The sequence below is a fragment of the Podarcis muralis genome, chromosome 11 (genome assembly GCF_964188315.1).
Source record: "Podarcis muralis chromosome 11, rPodMur119.hap1.1, whole genome shotgun sequence".
NCBI lineage: Eukaryota > Metazoa > Chordata > Lepidosauria > Squamata > Lacertidae > Podarcis > Podarcis muralis.
This window is the reverse complement of record NC_135665.1, coordinates 40,942,184-40,962,775: the sequence shown is the minus strand read 5'-3', so window position 1 is coordinate 40,962,775 and position 20,592 is coordinate 40,942,184. Positions and strand designations below refer to the sequence as shown.

The 20,592-nt window shown below is 40.3% G+C and overlaps 1 protein-coding gene across 4 annotated transcripts in view; it reads left to right on the top strand.

The window, feature by feature from the left end:
• The window catches only part of CWC27 (CWC27 spliceosome associated cyclophilin), a 151,620-nt gene that overhangs the window by 72,996 nt on the left and 58,032 nt on the right, over positions 1–20,592 (top strand). For all 4 annotated transcript variants that reach the window (XM_077936334.1, XM_077936335.1, XM_077936333.1 and 1 more), the window contains 2 exons: positions 12,680–12,789; positions 14,031–14,134. In XM_077936334.1, the coding sequence (XP_077792460.1) occupies positions 12,680–12,789; positions 14,031–14,134 (214 nt within the window). The remainder of the gene's footprint in view (positions 1–12,679; positions 12,790–14,030; positions 14,135–20,592) is intronic.

Sequence of the window (20,592 nt, the reverse complement as noted above, 5' to 3'; positions counted from 1 at the left end):
CAGGAGGACATGGTGCCAAGTATCCTCAAGATATCCAAATACCTTATTCATCCTGTGTTCAAAAAATACAACTTTTCTCAGTGCTGAATTCCCAGCCAGGTATTCTCCCATATTAACCTTCCCTGCTAGTCTGTTGATTTAAATTTAGAGTGTCTCTCCCAACAATACTTTTTACAGAAGTATTTATTAAAATGTTGTCAGGGTACAAGATCTTAAATAAAGTCTTGTGTCCTGATCTCTTCTATTCCTTTATATTTTATTTATTTTTATTGCATCTCTATTCTGTCTTTCCTTGAACTGTAGCACTTCCATGACAACTTATTTATTCCTTATTTATTCCTTATAATTTACGTCATCTGACCCCACTGTGTTAATTCCTATGCTCCATGCCAGCATCTTCTGCTGCTGAAGCAGCAAAAGCCACCAAAATACAAAAGTTATCCCTCTTTCAGTCTTTCTTTTGTAATCTCGCTGCCAAAACAGCCCAGGGTTTAAAAATGCATTAAAATACCTCTGACTGTATGGTACAGAATGCGTGCAAGAGTCAGACTTCATAAACCTAATTTAAACAGTGGGGTTATTGCTGACGTTACGCCATCTGAAATAAAAACAACAAAGAGCCTTGTGGCACATTAAAGATGAACAAACATATTGTGTCATAAGCTTTTCTGGGCCAGAACGTCCTTTGTCAGCTGTTTTGGTAATACTTAGTCTAAGGAGAAAGAGGATATTCTTGCCATAGCAGAGCTAACACCCTGCCTAATGTGTTGTTGTTGGGAAAGCAGTGAAGAAAGATTGGAGTACTTAAACTATAGCAGGGATGGCCCTCCACATGTTGTTGGACTCCAGTTTCCATCAGCCTTAGGCAGTATGACCAGTAGTCAAGGACGGTGCGCTGGTAGCCTTGAGCCTGGATTACTGTAATGCGCTCAATGTGGAGCTGCCCTTGGGTCTGGTTTGGAAGCTGTAGCGGGTGCAGAATAAGGTAGCCAGACTGCTGAAGGAGGTTTCTGGTCAAGAACATGTTATACCATTGATAAAACAGCCACACTGACTGCCCATCTACTACCGAACCAGGTTCAAGCTTATTGTATTTAGAAAGCCTTCAGCGATTTAGGTTCAGGGTGTCAGGTGTGTGTGCAGGAGCCAGGCCCTGTGACCAATAGGACTCTGCAGGACTGGGGCCTTCCTAAGTTTGTTCTGAAAAGGCAAGGCTTTGCCACACAGGTGAGGCCGATTGGTAACTCACAGCACCTGGTGGCAAGAGCCGGGAAGGGATATAAGGTCAGCATTTTCCCTTCAGCTCTTTGCCACAGCAACACGTTCCCTGTCTTGCTGCGTTTGACTCCTTGATCCTCGGACCCCTGACTTCGTGACTCCTTGCTTCTTGATCCTCGGACCCTTGACTTCGTGACTCCTTGCTTCTTGATCCTCAGACCCTTGGCTTCTTGACTCCCGGTTCTCTGACCCTTGGACTCTTTGCTTTCTGACTCCCAGCTTCTGGACTCCTGTTCCTGCTCCCACCCCACCATCTTGCCCCTGGTCCCGACGTCCCCAGCCGGGACTTCGATCGCCCATGAACTGGACCATGACACAGGGTCCCCTTAAACCCAGTTCACCCTCTGAGATCCTCTGCATAGTCGTTCCCCGAGTTGGTGAGGCTGATTTGACAACAGCAAGAATAAGAGTCCTTAGTGTCATCAGCCTAGTCCTGTGGAATATCCTACCAGCTAAGATTCAAAAGGTGCCTTCTATGCCAACTTTCAAGTGACTTCTGGAAAATTTCTATTCCGCCAGGCCTATACAGGTAGTTAAGAACACATCCTTCCATAAGGGTTAATTGGTGTCTGTTTTTAACTTTTTTACGGTTTTATTGTATAGTTTTTGCTTTATTGCTGTAAACCACTTTGATATATTTCTATGACCTAGCAGTATATTAATATTTTTATAACAAAATAAGATGAAAGTATGGGAGCTGGTGGGCCACTGTTACCCCCCCCCCCCCACTGTACTATAGGGAGTCAAAGAAGAGACAACTCCCAAAGGATTCCCTCAGATGTAGGCGGAGACTCTGGTGATCATCAAGTCCAGTGAAGGTGAAATTGAATGGACATGGGCAGACACACATTGATGACTGAACTCAGAAACTAAAGTAGAAGGCTTGGGGATCCCAGTGTGAGATAGCTGTCAGGTGAAGCAATAGAAAGGGATCATCTACCACAGGGCCATGTTGAGGCCTATCTAACTACAAGACCGGGCAAGATAGAAGAGGAAAGCCCCAGAGTTTGTGGATGGCACTGTCTTAGATATTTTTGGCTCCCGAAATGAAATATTTTCAGCCTCATGCATGCATATCTAAGAAGATATAAAATGATACAATCTGACATTCCGCATCTCACTCTTTTTTACCATTAAAGAACAGTAGTAATGGCATACCTTTTTTTCTGTAAAGGCTTGCCATAAGTTATCCTGAGACTCCCTTTGCGTCTCACTTATCCAGCGTTCGGTGGGCTGGTTCTCTTATTTTTCTTGTTTCCTCTTGGCTAAATTATATTTCTAAATCCCCCCTCTTGTGTCTTTGAGTTTTTTTGTGCTTTATTCAGCTCGGCAGCCCATAAAGCTGAGCCCCATACAGATGTAGGTTTAGGCAAATTTTCTAATCTGCTTTCAGAAAGGTAAGGTGTCAGTTCCTTTCTGGTGCATTATCAAAACAATGCCTCAGTTGTGAACTGACAACATTTAGACTAGAAAAGGCAACCTGAGCTTTGAAAATAAAGAGAGGATTAAAACCAGTGGTTATTTGAGATACACCCCAGGCAACTTGGAGGTCACATTCAATCATTTAGAAGTTTCTAAGAGCCATCTTAAGATTGGATGAAATCAATAACAGAGCTGTGTATGTAGAAATTGAGATGCCTGCATCCATATTTGTGTATCTAATGGAGCATGGTGTTTTTAAAACACATGATTTTTATTAGAAAATGGGAAAAAATGTTAATCTTAAGCCTTAAAAGATGTCCTATCACATCTGTTATGGGTAATATGCACTCAGGTACTTTCAAGGGGAACAAGCTAAGAATATTCTTGAGCAAAATGATATGCCTTTATACATTTGAGCAGTAACTTACTTCTCTGTCCTATTTTACCACTACCTCAGAGGTGTGTGTGTGTGTGTGTGTGTGTGTGTGTGTGTAAAAGACCTGACATTAGTAAATCCATTCCTGCCAGTCAGGTAACATTGAGATAGATATATATATATATATATATATATATATATATATATGCAGGTTTTGGTGTCCTCGGGTGTCTTCCCGTGTAAAAGTTGGGGTGTCTAGGCGACGTTTCGACGAGGTCTCACTCGTCATCTTCAGGCTGGTGCTTTCGGCTTCTTGTTACTGGAACAGAGCAGGATCTCAGTGTTTGAGTTCCTATAAATACTGTTGAGGGGTGTGGTAGCCTCCAATGTTCTGGGCCGAGAGGAAGTTCCCAGGCTAGTGTGCCTTTTCTTCTTTTGTTCCTTAGTTGCTTGAGGGATATCTTGAGTGATTTCTTGAGTGATATCCTGAGTACCACTTAGGTGGGTCATTAGGTGTGGATTAGTTGCTAAAGCCTTTGTGTCTTGACCTCTTGAACTTTGTGAAGAGTTTTTCTGAGAAGATGGCTGTAGTTGTGCTCTGGCTTGGCTTCGTGTATAGGGGCGAGCTGTGGTTTTGTGGCCTGTGCCAGCCAGATCTGTGTAGGGATTGCACAGCTCGCCCCTATACACGAAGCCAAGCCAGAGCACAACTACAGCCATCTTCTCAGAAAAACTCTTCACAAAGTTCAAGAGGTCAAGACACAAAGGCTTTAGCAACTAATCCACACCTAATGACCCACCTAAGTGGTACTCAGGATATCACTCAAGAAATCACTCAAGATATCCCTCAAGCAACTAAGGAACAAAAGAAGAAAAGGCACACTAGCCTGGGAACTTCCTCTCGGCCCAGAACATTGGAGGCTACCACACCCCTCAACAGTATTTATAGGAACTCAAACACTGAGATCCTGCTCTGTTCCAGTAACAAGAAGCCGAAAGCACCAGCCTGAAGATGACGAGTGAGACCTCGTCGAAACGTCGCCTAGACACCCCAACTTTTACACGGGAAGACACCCGAGGACACCAAAACCTGCATACCTATACCTATACCCGTGAAAATCTACGAAAGCATATATATATATATATATATATATGCAGGTTTTGGTGTCCTCGGGTGTCTTCCCGTGTAAAAGTTGGGGTGTCTAGGCGACGTTTCGACGAGGTCTCACTCGTCATCTTCAGGCTGGTGCACCCGAGGACACCAAAACCTGCATACCTATACCCGTGAAAATCTACGAAAGCAAATATATATATATATATATATATATATAGTGGGACTGGGTGTAATTCCAGCTCCTGCTTATTTGCAAGTGGTGGAGGCAGAGATTAAGAAAGGGTGGTGTAGTAGTTAGAGCAGAGATAACCAATATGGTGCCCTCCAAATGTTGTTAGACTCGAACTTGCAGCAGCACCTTTGACTCCCAGCAGTACCTGTGAGCACAGCCAGTTGGAAATTGACACAAGTTTGGAAAGAGACCAATTCCTCATGATAGTATTACACATTTCTTCATTCAGAAGTCTGCTCCATTTCCATATCAATCTTAATACACACACAGATATATCACATTAAAATTCATATTTAACTACATATTTTATTTCAATATATGTATTAAGGGGAGGGGTTGAGCTGGGAAGTGTATTACAGAATTGAAGTGTGAAATCTGAAGGAGAAGTATACTGATTCACACATTAGTCTAGGAAGTGTGGACCAGGTCACCTTCACTCCAGAATTTGCAAAAATCCAAATCTTCAAGCTCATCCCCATTAGCTGCCTCATTCTTTCCAGCCCTTTGGTGCTTTATGACTGTATATTATTCTACATCTTCTAAAGGTTTATTTTGAGTTTTATGTCAGTCACCTGAAATCAACACCTCTGAGGTTTACCTTGAAAGTACCTGTGGTGGTGGTTTTTCCAGCAACCGTTTTGTGCATTATGTTACATCTCTTCCTCTTTTGAAAGAAAGAAAATAGCCTGGGGGGCAATAATAATTTCACGTACTCCTTGTATAAAGGGACTGGCAATGTTTCAAGATTTGTCAACACTGTCCCATCAGATTACTACAGAACCAAATGCTGAGGGGCTGATCAGAATCATTATTCCTTATTTGGTGCCAGCATTCATGTTGATGCCACTACTTTGTTGTCATACTTGACCCACCTTAATCCCAGCAACAAAGATCTTCCCATCAAGCTCATGTGTGTTGCACAGAACCTGGGTCCCCTCTTGGTCCCTAGGAACATAAACCACTACACCAGTGTGACATAGTGGTTAGAGTGTTGGGCTAGGACCTTGGAGAACTTCTGAGTTTAGATAGGGCCATCTTAGTGGTAGTTCCCTCTGCCTAAGGAGAACCGGCCACTCACCACCACTCATTGTAAGGTACTTAGATCTTTTTGGTTAGACAGTCTTTTGGTGAATTGTGAGATCTGTTCCTGGTGTTTGTTTTGATTGTTGATGGACTGTTCTATTATACGATATACGATATCTTTATTGTCATTGTCCCATACAGAACAATGAAATTGAAAATCTACATAAAACATTCAAAAACCCCTAAAAACTCTGAAACCCCATTTTAAAATATAATATACTATAATATATTCTTCTTTTATTTAAATGAGAAGCTTTAATTTAATTAGTCTTCTGATACTGTATCTTTAAATCCTATTCTGAGGTACCTTGGGAGATTTATAAAGGACTAGTTGTTAGGATACAAGATCTTAAATAAACTCTACCTCCTCTAACCCTTTATATTTTATTTATTTTTATTGCATGTCTATTCTGCCTTTCCTTGAAGGAACTCAAAGTGGCATACATGGTTCTTCCAGGTCCCCCCTTTCATCGTTGCTACAACACGGTAAATTAGGCTGAGAGATGGTGACTGGCTCAAGGTCACCCAATGGCTTTCATATGTGAATGGGAAGTCAGAGCCATGTCTTCTCAGTCCTATTCTCAGACAGCTTTCCCTACCCTATTGTTTTAGACTACAATTCCTGTCTATGACCAGTGACCAGGGAAGATGACAGTTGTAGTCAAAAATAGCTGGAGGGCACCAGGTAGGGCAAGGCTACTCTAGCCACTACGCACCACTAACTCTTGCTTTACAGAAATATTATCTGGAACTGTTAAGGAAAGCAGAGACTCGTCCCATTGTGTCATTTCTATACCCTGATATTATTTCAGTTGTTTTAGAAGCAAATGGACTGGACTGCTAGTTTGCCTGTGTTACAAAAGCAACAACAAAGGCAAAGTCCTATACTGTAATATACAGGGATAGTTTTAACCATTATGATAAAATTTGATAAATAAGTCCATCTTGTAATTATGATAAATTGCCCCTTCTGCTTCTTGCTCCTTGGAACTTTTGGAATTTCCTGCAAAGGAAAATGTTTCTTTCTTTTTTTCCTCTCAGAAAGGGGAGCAGTGGTCATATTCACAGCTATAGATAAATGTGGACTACTTGAAGCTTGTCCATGATAAGAAATAGAATAAGCTGTACTGCAGAAAGCTTCAAGGACAGATCATAACTGGCAGGTGTTCTCATTTATTTATTTATTTAAAATATATCTATCCCTTGTTTATATGTTTGGTTTCCAACCAAACTTGCTTTTTTTGACTGGAGGGAAAGGTCAGTACAAGTGAGATTTGGACCAGGATATATGTAGCATCTGGAGACTGGGGGCACCTGAAGGACAATTGCAGAGGGATTTAGACCTAAGGATCCACAGCTATTTGGATTAATTTGATATTGCTAGAGATGTGGCTCTCCAAACAAGATTGAACAAGAAAAATTTCCGCTGTCCTAAGTCTAAGGAGTTTGGCTTTAACATATTTTGTTTGACTTGTATTTTGTAAACAGTTCTGATTTAGCATGAGGGGGGGGGGGCAACAAAAATGGTGAAGATCAAAATCTATGACCGAAGGTGGAAGGAGTTTGGTATGTTTACCTTGGAGAAGAGACAATTAAGAAATGACATGAGAGCCATCTTAAGACATTTGAAGGGCTATTACATAGAATGTAGAACCTGGAAGAACAGGCTGAAATTTTTAAAAGTTATTTCATCTAAATATTATGAAGAGTTTTATGACAGTATGAACTGTTGAAATATGGGATGGGCTGCCTCAGAATGCGACGAACTCTTCTTCATTACAGGTTTTTAAGCAGAAGCTAGATGACTACCTGTCAGGGATGCTGTAGTTGTGGGTTTCACATATTGGCTGGGGTTGGCCTAGTTTGCCTTTGAGGTACCTCTTAACTCTGATTCCATAAAATACTGAAATGCTCCAGCCGGCACGGTTAGACCATAGGTTTGCAACATAATTTACAGGAAGGCTGGACGATGTTCATTAAATAACACTTGCATCCACTTTAATGGCATATGAAGCAGTTTTAGATTTCTCCTCAGGGAATAGAGATCCTCAAAACACATTGCAGCTATGTTTACTAGAAATGAGGTACTTAATAATATACAGTTAGCATCAGTTGCTTCTGGTTCCTTTTTTCACTGTCCCAATTCTTTCTGGCCCTGATACTTCATAGTATTTAGGCAAGTATGGATTGAATATCACCTGCTCTTTTTTAAAAGGGTTTTGAGGGGATATTACATGTGGATTTTGGCAAATAATTTCAGTGTGAATTTTTCAAAAAAAGGAATGAGGGAGATTTTCCATATACAAACAGAAAAGGCTTCTCCCCTTTGTCTGAAAATTAGTTCATGCTCATTACCTTTAAATATCTGTTGGGTTATATTATATGAGAAACCCTTGGGGGGTTTTCAGTGCAGTGTAAAGTGACTTAATTTTTATCACTCTTTTTGTAGATTCTCAGTTGAGATCCCCCCACCTCTTGCTGCCCTAAGGGCAAAAGGTCTGTCAGTTGAGACTGTAAATATGAAACAGAGCTCTCTCTCTGTGTGTTTTTATTTCCCTTTTCTGTTTGGGGCAAGCAGCCGTCTCTCCAAAGGCCTGTCAGCCTTAGGTCTTGTGCCATCCATTTTAAAAAATTGACATCTGGGTTCAGTATAGATTTACTAATCTGCAACCTAGTGCATTGCTTTCCCCCCTATAATTATCTGTCGTTTGATCTTCTGCTAGTGTCATTTTGTTCCTCAAGTTTCTGTGCCCCATAATTGTTTAAAAACCATGCCTGAAGTATCATTCTGGTTGCAACATTGTATGTCTGTCTTCTTTCTCAGAATAATTAGTTTCATTGTAAAGGTAGTTTAGGGGACGGCAAAACTGAAAAAAGCCTGATTATTACATTTAGAGAGCATTTATTGCTCAGTATAATAGCACTCTGATTAAACAATAATTCAAGGTTGTGGTGTGTATTTAGTGATGCCCCCATCACAAAAACACATGTCTTCCTAGGGTTGCCTTTGTACAATAAATCCTGGTATAGACATAACAAACCATGGCTTATTGGATTGGTAATGAGTCATATGTAAGCACACGCTCTGCTTCCTCTGCCCCGTCCTTTCTCCCCTTGTACATCCAGCTTTCCCAGAGCCTTCCTGGTGACATTTAAATAATGTTTAAAATATTTTCATTTGGCCTGCTATTCCTAATATGACTGCAGTGATTTTCATCCAAAACGACTGAGTGAGTGAACAACTCCACCATATCTTGATGCACTGCTACAACAAATACTTAAATAACTTGCCTTTTCCATATTCTGTTATTCATGTTTGCTTTTTCTTATTAGCATGATGAAATCTGTTTACAGTTCTTTTAAAAAAAGAAATGTGCTGTTCCTCGTTGCAGTGATTTGTGGTTTCCTCAGCCAAAAAGACAGGACAAAACAAGAAAGCTGTCAATAGTTCCCATTAAACATAAGAGCAGCAGCTAGTTCTAACAGCTGGAGAGGCTGTGCCTGGGGCAGCATCATTCAACATCCTGTAGAGCTAGTCTTGGGCACTAAATAAAAGAGTAAAATAGATTAAGACAAAGGATTGCTGAAAGCTGCTGGAAACCTGAATCCAGTCTTGCCAGTGAAGGAAACGTTTGTCTCTTATCTTCTCACCAGTCCTTTGTATAATCTCTTGATCTTGTGCTAGTCTGAACCAAATGATCTCAAGCCTAATTCATTTAGATTACTTTTCATCTTGCATTGCACTAGTTTATTAAATTTGCATTTCTTTCCTAAATTTGCATTTCTTTCCTATGATCATTCATTCAAATAATTGAGCATACAGGCCCTCAAACTGCTTTCTTCACACATTTCCTATACAGTGGTACCTTGGTTGTCGAACTTACTCCGTTCCGGGAGTCCGTTTGACTGCCAGAACCATTCAAAAACCAAGGCACGGCTTCTGATTGGCTGCAGGAGCTTCCTGCACTCAGTCGGAAGCTGCAGAAGCCACGTCTGACGTTTGGCTTCCAAAGAACATTCGAAAACTAGAACACTTACTTCCAGATTTTTGGGAGCCAAAGTGTACGAGTACCAAGGCGTTCGAGAACCAAGGTACGACTGTATACCCTTGATAAGCATATATCTTGGGAGTAGTAGTGGTATTGGCTAAATAAATCATTTGAAATTTAAATTTGTCGTACTAACATTAGGCTCGGTTTGGGAGAGAGAGGACAGAGAAGAAGGGAGTTACAGTGAGGATGACCTGAGTTTGCTAGCCAAACTGAAGCCATGAGGACTACAGAACTAGGCTAAAGTTAGAAATATAGGAAGCTACCTTATACCAAGTCAGACAATTGGTCTGTCAAGCTCGGATTTATCTATCCTGACTGGCAGTGGCCCTCAAACATTTCAGGCCTAGCCCTACCTAGAGATGCCAGGTGCCTTATGTATGTAAAAGCTTTGGGTCTGCAGGTTTGCAAGAAAGAAAGTTTGCTTAATTGATTTTTGGCATTTATAACTTGCCTTTCTGAGATAAAATCAAGGCAGCTAAAGGCCAATTCCCCGTGTTCTTTTCAGGCACTTACTTGGCATTTAAACCATCTCTTCCTAGAATGAGTAGTGTTAATAACGGATGAAAGGATTTGCACAGTTCCCTAATTCACCTTCCATACATAGGGGAGTCCATCAGTGCCTTGCTCACAGAGCGTTGTAGTGTAATCCACTTCTATGAGCTCTTAAATGCACAAACAAGCAGATGAAAAGAATATATTAATCACCTCCAGACTCTCTTTCAACATTCAGGTTGGGGTCTGCACCAAATGTTAATATACTAAGTAGTGTTAGTTGTATCACTATAAAAACTTCACCAGAAAACCAAACGTTTTGTTTGTTAGTTAGCAACTCCTATTTCCTAGTCAGTAATTCCAATTCCTGGAAGAAGAAAAACCTCACTTTGTTGCATACAATTCTGTTCACAAATATTCCACTCACACAAATCTACAAATAGTTATGTCAAGAATTTAAAAAAAACAAAAACCCTGTGTTTGAAGTGGCTGGTAGGTTTTCAGCTTTAGTGAGTACTGTTTCTGGGATGTTCCAAAAACTGAAGGTAGAGCCTCTTAAAAATTGATAAATTGCTTTTGATATGTTTTCATCAAATTTCGCATAGCAGGGTAGGGGTTTCAGGAATCATTTTGGTTCCTGATTTGGGACCATAACTGCACTTTTAAGGAGTTTCACCAACAATTTCATGAATGGGGTTCTGTATTTATCTACATGAATACACTAAATTGTTAAATATGAATATTCAAGTTTGTTAAAGATGAATCAGAAACCCAAATTTGAACAAAATCAATCTTCAAATAAATAATGGTAGACCTTAAACACATTTTTATTAGATTATTGGTATCCAGTTCTTTATATAACAGGACTATGTTTACAATTATAACCTGAGAAAATTATTTTAGATAATGGTGGTGTTTTTGGCAGTGCCTTGCTGCAAAATATTTAAAAACAAAACTAACACAGAACACAGTAAAAACTGGATCCAAACCCTATGTTTTTGCAACCTATCATATTTTTTATACTATAAAATGGCGGCATAAAACTTCAATATTATAAAGTGGAATACTTAAGCACCAGTTTGTAAACTCAGCCAAAACCCAAAAAGAACATGGATAGCATACTACTTTCCATGTAATCACTATTCCAACTCGAATAAATGTCAGAAGCAAAGAATATTCTGTAGAGTTGCAGAGATACAACATAACAAGGATAGATTAACAAAGTTGGCCCAAAAGTCCATTTTTTCTAATGCTCATCCTTTATGTATGACAGTACTACAGTGGCATAGGATAAAAGGGAAATAGACCATTGTGGTTCACTTGAAGCTCTGGAAAGCTAATATTATCTGTTATGTAGCAGGCATTGGATAGGAATTCTGAGAAACCAAAAATAATAATAAATTCAGTTTTGAAACAGTAGTTAAAATCAGTGCATTTTTGAAATGTTCTGTCTGCCATCTTGATTCAAAATGGCGTTCAGTTGTACCCAACTTAGATGAAAAACTGCTCCTTGAACTCAGGAACTATCATGTAGCATTTGGTTAACAGGTGTCCAAATGCATAGCAAAACCAAGCAAGCAAACCTTTCCAAAACAGATGCATGTCCTGTGCAGTGGCAGCGAGTTCAGACCATGCTTTCAGGACTTCCTTCCTCTACTCCCCCACCACAGTCCTAGACTTCACCACCAGGAACAGTCATAAAGGGCTGGTGGGGAGGCAAAGGCAACCTCAATACAAAACACATAGAAAATGCATTGAGTTAAATCCAGAATGGTGCTTCAGGTTAAGAACAGTTTCAGGTTAAGAACGGAACTCCGGAACGAATTAAGTACTTAACCCGAGGTACCACTGTATGTGTCTTGTTCTGGTCAGGTGACACTGAAATTGTATTTTCCACAAATTGCACTTTTTTTCTTTTTTGATTATCAATTTTGTGTGGGATTTAACTAATGAGTCTGCTCGTGCAATGGGGCTTTTCCCCCACCCCCACTCCAAAATTGGCTCATGGGAAGGGTAGGAGAATCCCCAGAGCAGTGTGCAGGGGAAGATAGTGGGGGATTGTTCTATCTAGGTAGACAAAATGCTAGCCCTGATGGAACAATCACTTTAGAACGATGCTGGATTCTTTCAGTGGCGGGGGGATATATTATTGTGCACCACCCTGAGATCTTGTGAGGCAGAGCAGTATATAAATAAAATAAATAAATAAACAAGCAAGCAATATTATTCCAAATCCAAGTACAAAGTACTATTCTCAAATCTATTCCCATTTCTTCTGCGACATGAAAAGCTGATATAGAGTGATATATAGTGTTAGCATACTCAGAGTAGACCATAATTCACCATCCCTTTGACTTCAAATCGTTTTTAATCTGCCAAACTAAAACAGCAATCGTGTACTCACTTAGTGTACAAAACTCCTTGAACTAAATTGGTTTTATTTCTGACTAGACATGCAGTCAGTTTTCTCAGCAAATTGTGTTTTCTAATGAGTTCATATGTCAAATAGCTAACCAGACAGTATTCAGCACTAGAGGTGATTTATGTAGTCTTATTTCTCTCTCTTTCCCGGTGATGGCATCACAGTCATCCTTGGCTCAGTGCATGTTTTCCTTGGTTTCTAAATGCAGATGACAAAGCTGCCCCAAACAGCATTGTTGCAGAATATCTGGAAGAAAAAAAGAAATATGAACAACTGAAACAGCAGCAGCCGAAGAAGGGACCTTCCCGTGAAGTTCAGGTAAATAATCGAAGATGATGAAACCAGCATGATGTTTTTAAAACTAATTCAGTTACCCTTTCATTATCTGAGGCAGTGTGTCTCTCAGTACTATCCACTAGGAATCTGGTTAGCCACTGTGAGAACAGGATGCTGGGCCAGTGGACCTTTGGCTTCATCCAGCAGGACTTCCCTTCTGTTCTCAAAGTTTCTCTTTAATTTTGTTAATGTTGAATTGTGGTCTGAAAACTTAGCTTAATTTTACAATCTTCCAATAAATCAGTAGTCTTCAAATGGTTTGGGGGTGGAAAGCTGGGATTCTGTGCAGTCCCGTATAGAAGTTTTGCAGCTGTGCAGAGCAACACTGAGAGCATTCTCAACTTTAGGAATTCAGAACTTGCAGGTGAGCAATCTGTCTTAAGGCCAAGTAAGCTTCCCCCTCGACCACCCTTTCTCAACCTTGGGTTCCTAGATGTTGTTTCACTACCAGTGTGCATCTAAACCACTGATAACGGTGCTTATCTGTTTTTATTTAATACATTAATATGACATCTATAACCTAATTTAAGCAAATTTATTACATTATGAGAATCGAATGGTTCAAATTAAAACACACCAGATCACAATAAAATTAAATAGCCTCAGCCAGCAATAATATTAAAGCAGCACTCAGTCCATTAAGATCAGAGATCACAAAATAAAGTAGCAATGCAATAAAAGCAACCTAACTAAAACACTTAAAATGATGGAAAGGCAGAGCTAAACAATTAAGTCTTTGATGCTGATGATGAGGGTAGCATATATTTTGTTAAATTTATTTGTAACTTACCAACGGATGCATAATGGATGCAGTTATAAAGTACCGATTTGCACAGACATTTGCAGGATGATGAGCTGCTCCACTCTGTTCAATGGGAATGAGAAACATTTCCCAGCACAGAAGATAAGGCAGCTCTGCTTGCACAGAGATCTGTATTCCCATTGGAGTACTGGCAGGTTCACTGAAGCCTCATGGGGCACATGGAATTGAAATGAGGCAGATGAGTGGGCATACTTAGTGTCTTACAAAAACTAGATATAGCTTGTTAGTAGTTCATTACATACGGACGTAAATTCTGCACACACAGTGCATTTGCTCAGTTGATTTCACAGTGCAAGTCATCACACCAATTGGATGCTTGCTCACTTCAAGTGTTAGTGTTATTAGGACTTAAAGGTGTGGTGAACTGAGTAAGTTTTCAGCAGTCTTGTTTTAATTCCAGACGCTGGCATTGCTGGACAGATTCAAATCAAAACTGAACCAAGCAATAGCGGAGACTCCAGAAAATGAAGTGTCTGAACCTGAAGTGGAGGATGATGAAGGATGGTAAGAAACTTTTTTGACTTGAAAAATGTTTGCTTAGGCGCAGCCTTTCTCAACCTGTGGGTCCCCAGATGTTGTTGAACTACAACTCCCATCACCCCTTGCTAGCTAGGCCAGAGCTCAGGGATGATGGGAGTTGTAGTCCGACAACATCTGGGGACCCACAGGTTGAGAACCGCTGGCTTAGGGGTAAATGTAATCAAATTGGCTACTCGTAACACCAGTGGGTCTCCAGGGTCTCAAACAGAGGTTTTTTGTTTTGTTTTTTAACTATTATTCAACTTATACGCCACCATATGCCCAGAGGTCTCGGGGCAGTTCACAACAAGAATTTCAAATCACCTGCTAACTGTAGATGCCAGGGATTGAACTGGAATCTACATGTGCTTGATTGCTGAACTATGATCCCCCTCCCCTTACCGTTTGAAGTGGGTTTTCAGTTCTGCCATGGAGACAGGCTGTTCTTCCAATTCCAGTGTCACAGCAAATTCTGGTTAGCTTGAACCAGGAATTGAGGAAGGGAATTTACATGTACAAACAAGGTAAAGAGTACATTGCCTCGGTAATGGATTGGATGAGAGCCAATAAACTGAAGCTCAATACAGATAAGACAGAGGCACTGTTAGTGGGTGGTTCCCTAGGCTAGATGGGTGGAAGATTTCCTGCTCTTGAGGGGGTTATACTCCCTCTTAGAGGAGCACGTACATAGCTTGTGGGTGTTCCACAGAGTGCCTTCTGCCAGCTTTGGTGGGTGGTCCAGATATGCCCCTATCTGGACAGGGATAGCCTCACTTCTGTGGCCTGTATTCTGGTAACCTCCAGGTTGAAGACTGTTCAGAAAATTCAGCTGGTGCAAAATGCAACGACCAGGCAAAAACATTCCTGTTTACCAAGGCCTATTGGCTATTAAATAAACTATGCTTGTGAAAGTGTGGGGTAGATGACTGTTATTATGCTTGTGTTACCATTAGGCTTTCTTTTAGTATGCTTTTTAATATGTTTTTATTAGGTTTTATCATTGATTGTAATGTGCTTCTAATGTTGTACACTGCCCTGAGATCTTTTGATAAATGGTGGTATATACTACTACTACTACTACTAATAATAATAATAATAATAATACAGTCACAACTGTGATGATCAAACTGAGTTGGTGTTACATGTGAACCAAGCAAGAGAGCTGTTCCTACCATTGGAAAGTCATGACTCCTTGTTTCATAAAAGCTAAAATTACAGGACTGTGTATATAACTTATTCCTCATCATAATGTACTGTAACATTCAAAATGTCTGTTTGCTAGTTTAATAGGCTGCAATTTGTGCTAACAAGATTCCCCCCAATCCTATTTAAAAGTCAAAAGAAAATAGTGCTAAATATTTATTGGAAGATGAAACATGTAGGTGATGCTGGAGACATAAGGCCTTGAGCTGACACATTAAGAATAACAAGTCTTGCTTCTCCCTACACTTCATGTGTAAAGGACACAGACTTCCTCCAAGTTCTAAAAGTGTTGCTTGCCAAAGGATGCCTACATTTGTTGCTGGCAAGCAGGGGAAATGAGAAAACTTAATGTAAATAGGTATGGAACTAGATGTTCTGAGCAACTTGTATCTATTTATGCTAAATGCTTGAGTTATAGCATATTTTTGAGGTGGCAGTAAGGAGGAGAGGCCTTTGGATAAACTGCTTACAGCTTCTGTGGAAATCTTCACTGTGTTTGCGTTTTCTGCTCTTAAGGATCCTGGGTCATATAGCAGACTTAATCTCATGTTCTGCATTTATTTTGTGATGATGAAGAAGGAAGGAAGGGGAAATCACCTAGTTGCTTGTTGCTGAACCAACTTTTTTTTTAAAAAAAAATTGTACGATCAAATTTGATCTGCAGAGATCTCCAGTTTTTAATATCCCTTTTTTACAAACAAGGTTTTCAAATGCTTAAAATGAAAGTAACAAGCAGGAAATTTGAGGGAAGGGAAAATTTCGTCAGCAGTCATTATATGAACAGATAATGTTTGCACACCTATACTGCATTTGAACCACGGATCTTTTGTTCTTCCCTTTTAAAGTTCTGCCATTCACTATACACGTCACTTGTTAAACTACAGGCGCTGAAGGCAGACTTTGTTTCCTCAGTAAAACACATGGCTGCTGCTGCTGTTTCTTCTGGAGATACCTAGAACAGCAGCATGGCTAGTTAGCTAAACTTTTGATTAACAGTTAGAATTACAATCCTGAGTTATAAACTATTCTGGAAACAGAAATAGTATTTTCTTTCTTGGACATCCTGCCTTAGTTATAAAGTTGTATCTTCAGGTTGGGCCAGGGCAGTTAATGTGTAAAGACCATGGTTATTTTTCAGGAATATAACCCTAGAACATTTGTAATATTTTAGGACCTCTTCATATGATACTTGGACACCAGGAATTCAGTGTTGATTTGCAGTGCTATTTTTCTAGAAAAAGGGGGGCCAGAACTCACCATGAATGCCTCCCTTGTTCTCATTTAATAGCGATGGCACCTACCTGAGAGCGAGTTCTAGCTGGAAAAAAGCTCTTTTGGTTTCCATGGTGTAGTGTGGATTTAATGATGCATAACTTCTCTGGATCAGTTGCCATACATCTTACTCTAGACTAGAAGACCCACATGTTCCCTCTGTGCTTGCTGTCTTCTCCCATAAGATGAAAGTTTTGCAGTTAGATTTTGAGGGTTCCTAACACACACGTCTCCACTCACGTACAGCAATTCCTTCTTTTTGTCCAAACCAGGAAACTTAATTGTTTAGGCATATCTTGGAAACCAAGATCAACTATGATATCCTATCCTGGTTTGCAGGTCAAGCACATTCATAGTTTTAGCAGGCCAGGAAGGGAAGGGATTCAGAGGGGTAGGATGGACAAAAGACTTGAGGATTGTTGTTAAACTGAAGGCTCATTCGTGTAGCACCAAATCAGGGATAGCCTGTATCAGCCCACAGCCAGACATAAACCACAACAATAATATATATAAATTGCAACAGCAGAAACCATTCTTCAGCTTCATGCTTGACTACTTTGGAGTGGGCGGCTTGTAGATTTTGACATTCAGAATCTCAATAACCTTAAGACTATAAAAAGTGCAAAGAATCTCATGGTTGGGGGATTAGTTTGGAGGACAAAAAATATTTTTGGACTTGGACCCTTCTCCCCCATCCCACCCTTTTCAGTGCCTTTAAGTAGATTGGGTGGCTGGATCCAATTGTGGCAACTTTGAAGGAATTTTTAGTGCTGACTTCCAACCCACCCCTCATAATACAGCAGTGTGCTTGAGATGATTTATTATAAATATTGTGTGAGTGTGCATGCATGTGGGATATGCATAAATTATATGATTCCTAGACCATTTTATAGGTTACGGTTGCTGCTTTTATGGAAAGTGAAAGCCAGCCAGTATGCCGTGCACCACTGTCAGGGTGTGTTATCTGAAGTAAAATGATTGCCTGTAAGACATTCTTATGTGTCCACATGAGTGGCCACACATTGAGGTATAATTTTCATTTTCTGTCAAGATAGAAGCCATTACCAATTTGTTATATTTTCTTTTATTTGGCAATCTCTCCCCTCTCTGCATTTTTGGCTGAATTGCCCTGTTGGCATGGAACACAGTAGACGTTTGGGTACTTTTCAGAAGTATTTTACTTCTCTGTGCAAAAACATTTTTAAAAAATTACAACTCTACTGTAAACAGTGTGTGTATGGTGCTTGATAATTACAACCAGACTTTACTGTTTTACAAGGCATTTGGGGAAGTGTTGTTAAAAGATCTAAGGCGTGCTTGATAGTATAGAGTTTTGTTCTAAAGTTCAGAAACTCTTGTTGGGACATATCTCTGTCGTCTGAAGCTCAGCAGCAGCTCAGCAGCGATCCTTCTCTTCCCTCCACAAACCCGGGATGTAGAACGTAAAATGCATATAAAGCGCAGGTCGTAAACGCTGACGGGGCATTTGCAGGGCTCTTGATGGAGCCTCGTGCAAAGCTTCGCAGACCCCTTCCGCAGGACAAACCTAGTTTTGGCATGGAAATCGCAATTGCCGCTTTTACTCATCTTTTCTTGGCAGCTGCTGAAGTTGAGGTGTTCAGTGCTGATAAATTTGACACTCAACTATTTTCATGACCATTATTAACGAGGTGCTTTTGACTTGCCTTTGGATTTTTCTTTCAAAGCTTCCATCTTTTTTCTTTTCTTTTCTTAACGTGTCCCAGGGGATAAAGTAAGGACAGTCGCTCAGTTTCCCAAAGAGCTTCCAATAGGGGTGCCCACAAGATTCAGTTTCATTGGCTCCTGAACAGCGTGTTTCATGAGTTTGATGAATAAATGCAGATCGGAAAGCATTGCAGGCTCACATATGTTTTATAGGTAGTGGTGGTGATGGCAGATGTGCATAAATGCCGAGACAGAGAGAGTGCAAGAGCAAACGCCTGCCTTTCAAGTCGCCATTGTTTTTCCCCCAACCACTTGGAAGGATGAGACTCGTTTATTTCTTCACTAGGAAAAGCTTTCTATGATTTCTGAAACCCTCTGCCTTGGCATAGTCATGCATGTATCCATACGCCAACCCTCTGAATTCTGTCCAACCCAGGGTGGTTGAATTTATGCAGCTAGAGTCTGGCTCAGTGTTCAGAGCCCCTCATTGAGTTCTGTAGAACAAAGCAAGCAGGATGGAATCCAAGATGCATTTGTCCTAGTCTTCGTCCCAGATACTGGAGTCACCATGCACAGATGCACAGATTTAGCCTCCATCCCAATAGTGTCCACAAGCACACATTACTGGATTCTACTCATTCATATTGGGTAAAGTACTATACAGTAGTACCTTGGGTTAACATACGCTTCAGGTTACATACGCTTCAGGTTACAGACTCTGCTAACCCAGAAATAGTACCTCGGGTTAAGAACTTTGCTTCAGGATGAGAACAGAAATTGTGCTGCGGCAGCACGGCAGCAATGGGAGACCCCATTAGCTAAAGTGGTGCTTCAGGTTAAGAACAGTTTCAGGTTAAGAACGGACCTCTGGAACAAATTAAGTACTTAACCCGAGGTACCACTGTACTGCACTTAGGGACGGTGTTACAATCCATCATCCTTTCTATCAAGTGGCTCTGCCTCTATCACAAAGACTTAAAGAAAAATGTTTATTTCCCTATTGTTTGGACTTACAGCCCGCCCTTCACCAAATGGCCCCAGTCTGGGTTATAGAAAGATCACAGTTAAATTAAGTACAATGTACAATAGGGTTACTAAAATAAAATTAAAAATCACAAAAACAACCAGTATCAGAGTAATAGAAGAGGAGAGCAGTAATGCACAGCAGTGCAGAAGGAGGAAAGATATCAATTCAAACAAAAGTAAAGAAGTTCATCTTGATGATGCCAGCTGCACCTCAGAGGGGAGGTAATCCCATAACGTGGAGGCCACTACAGAGAAGACTCTGTCATATGTCACCACCACTCAAACCATTGTGTCTCTCCTCTACTCCCACAGATCTCTCTCATTCTCCACACAAACACACCACTAGTCATAATGACAGCTGTGGTTCCTGCATTGCAAGGGGTCAGATTAGATTGGGGTTGGGTCCCTTCGAACGCTACAGTTCTATGATCTCACTGGTAGCGTGTTACTAACAGTGTTGCATATGTTTAGCCTAGATGAATAAACAGAAAGAAACTGGAAATTCTAATGACACCTAGAGTATAAAAATTCAGACACAGCAAACTCCAGACAAGAGACAAAAAACTTAACAGTGATTATCTATGTAGGCATAGGTTGAAAAATCTAGTTCTGCAAACGACACATGGAAAATAATGTCTCATAATGTGCATTGAACAAAAACACGCTACTCTTTCCACCTAGGATCCATTGCATAAGGAGGACTGAGAGTTTCCTAAGGTGTTTCAATACATCCTTCTTGCCTTCTTGTAAAGAAATATTGTGAATATCGGCTTTCCTTCTTTCTCCATTTTGAGGAGAGAGTACAGCTTTCATCCAGCACAGTCTTGCCCCAATTTCACAATTTAATGCAATGGACTTAGTTCTTGTCTGCTAGGTGGTTAAATATTTTTGACGATGGGGCTTAATTTTCTGTTTAAATCCAGATTAAGTTGGTTTGGGTGACTGTTATATAAACATATTCCACTCTGGAAGTGATTACTCCAGCCATTTCAAAAGCATGCACAACCTGAGTTAATATTTGAAGCAAGATAGTTAAATGCATTCCCTGGCTGGTCTTCGAGTTTGTAGCATCAGGCTGTTCAATGTCTGCATTCCAAACTTAGATGTGCTTGAGTTTTGAATGCTTCCTAAAGCATTTACATGCTAAGGACCTTTCTTCTGGCTTGAATAAAAATTTCCAAGGGCTCATAAATGTTATAATAATTACAAGTTAAACTTTGTATGAAAAGTCAGATTAAGAATTTATTTCCAGCTCT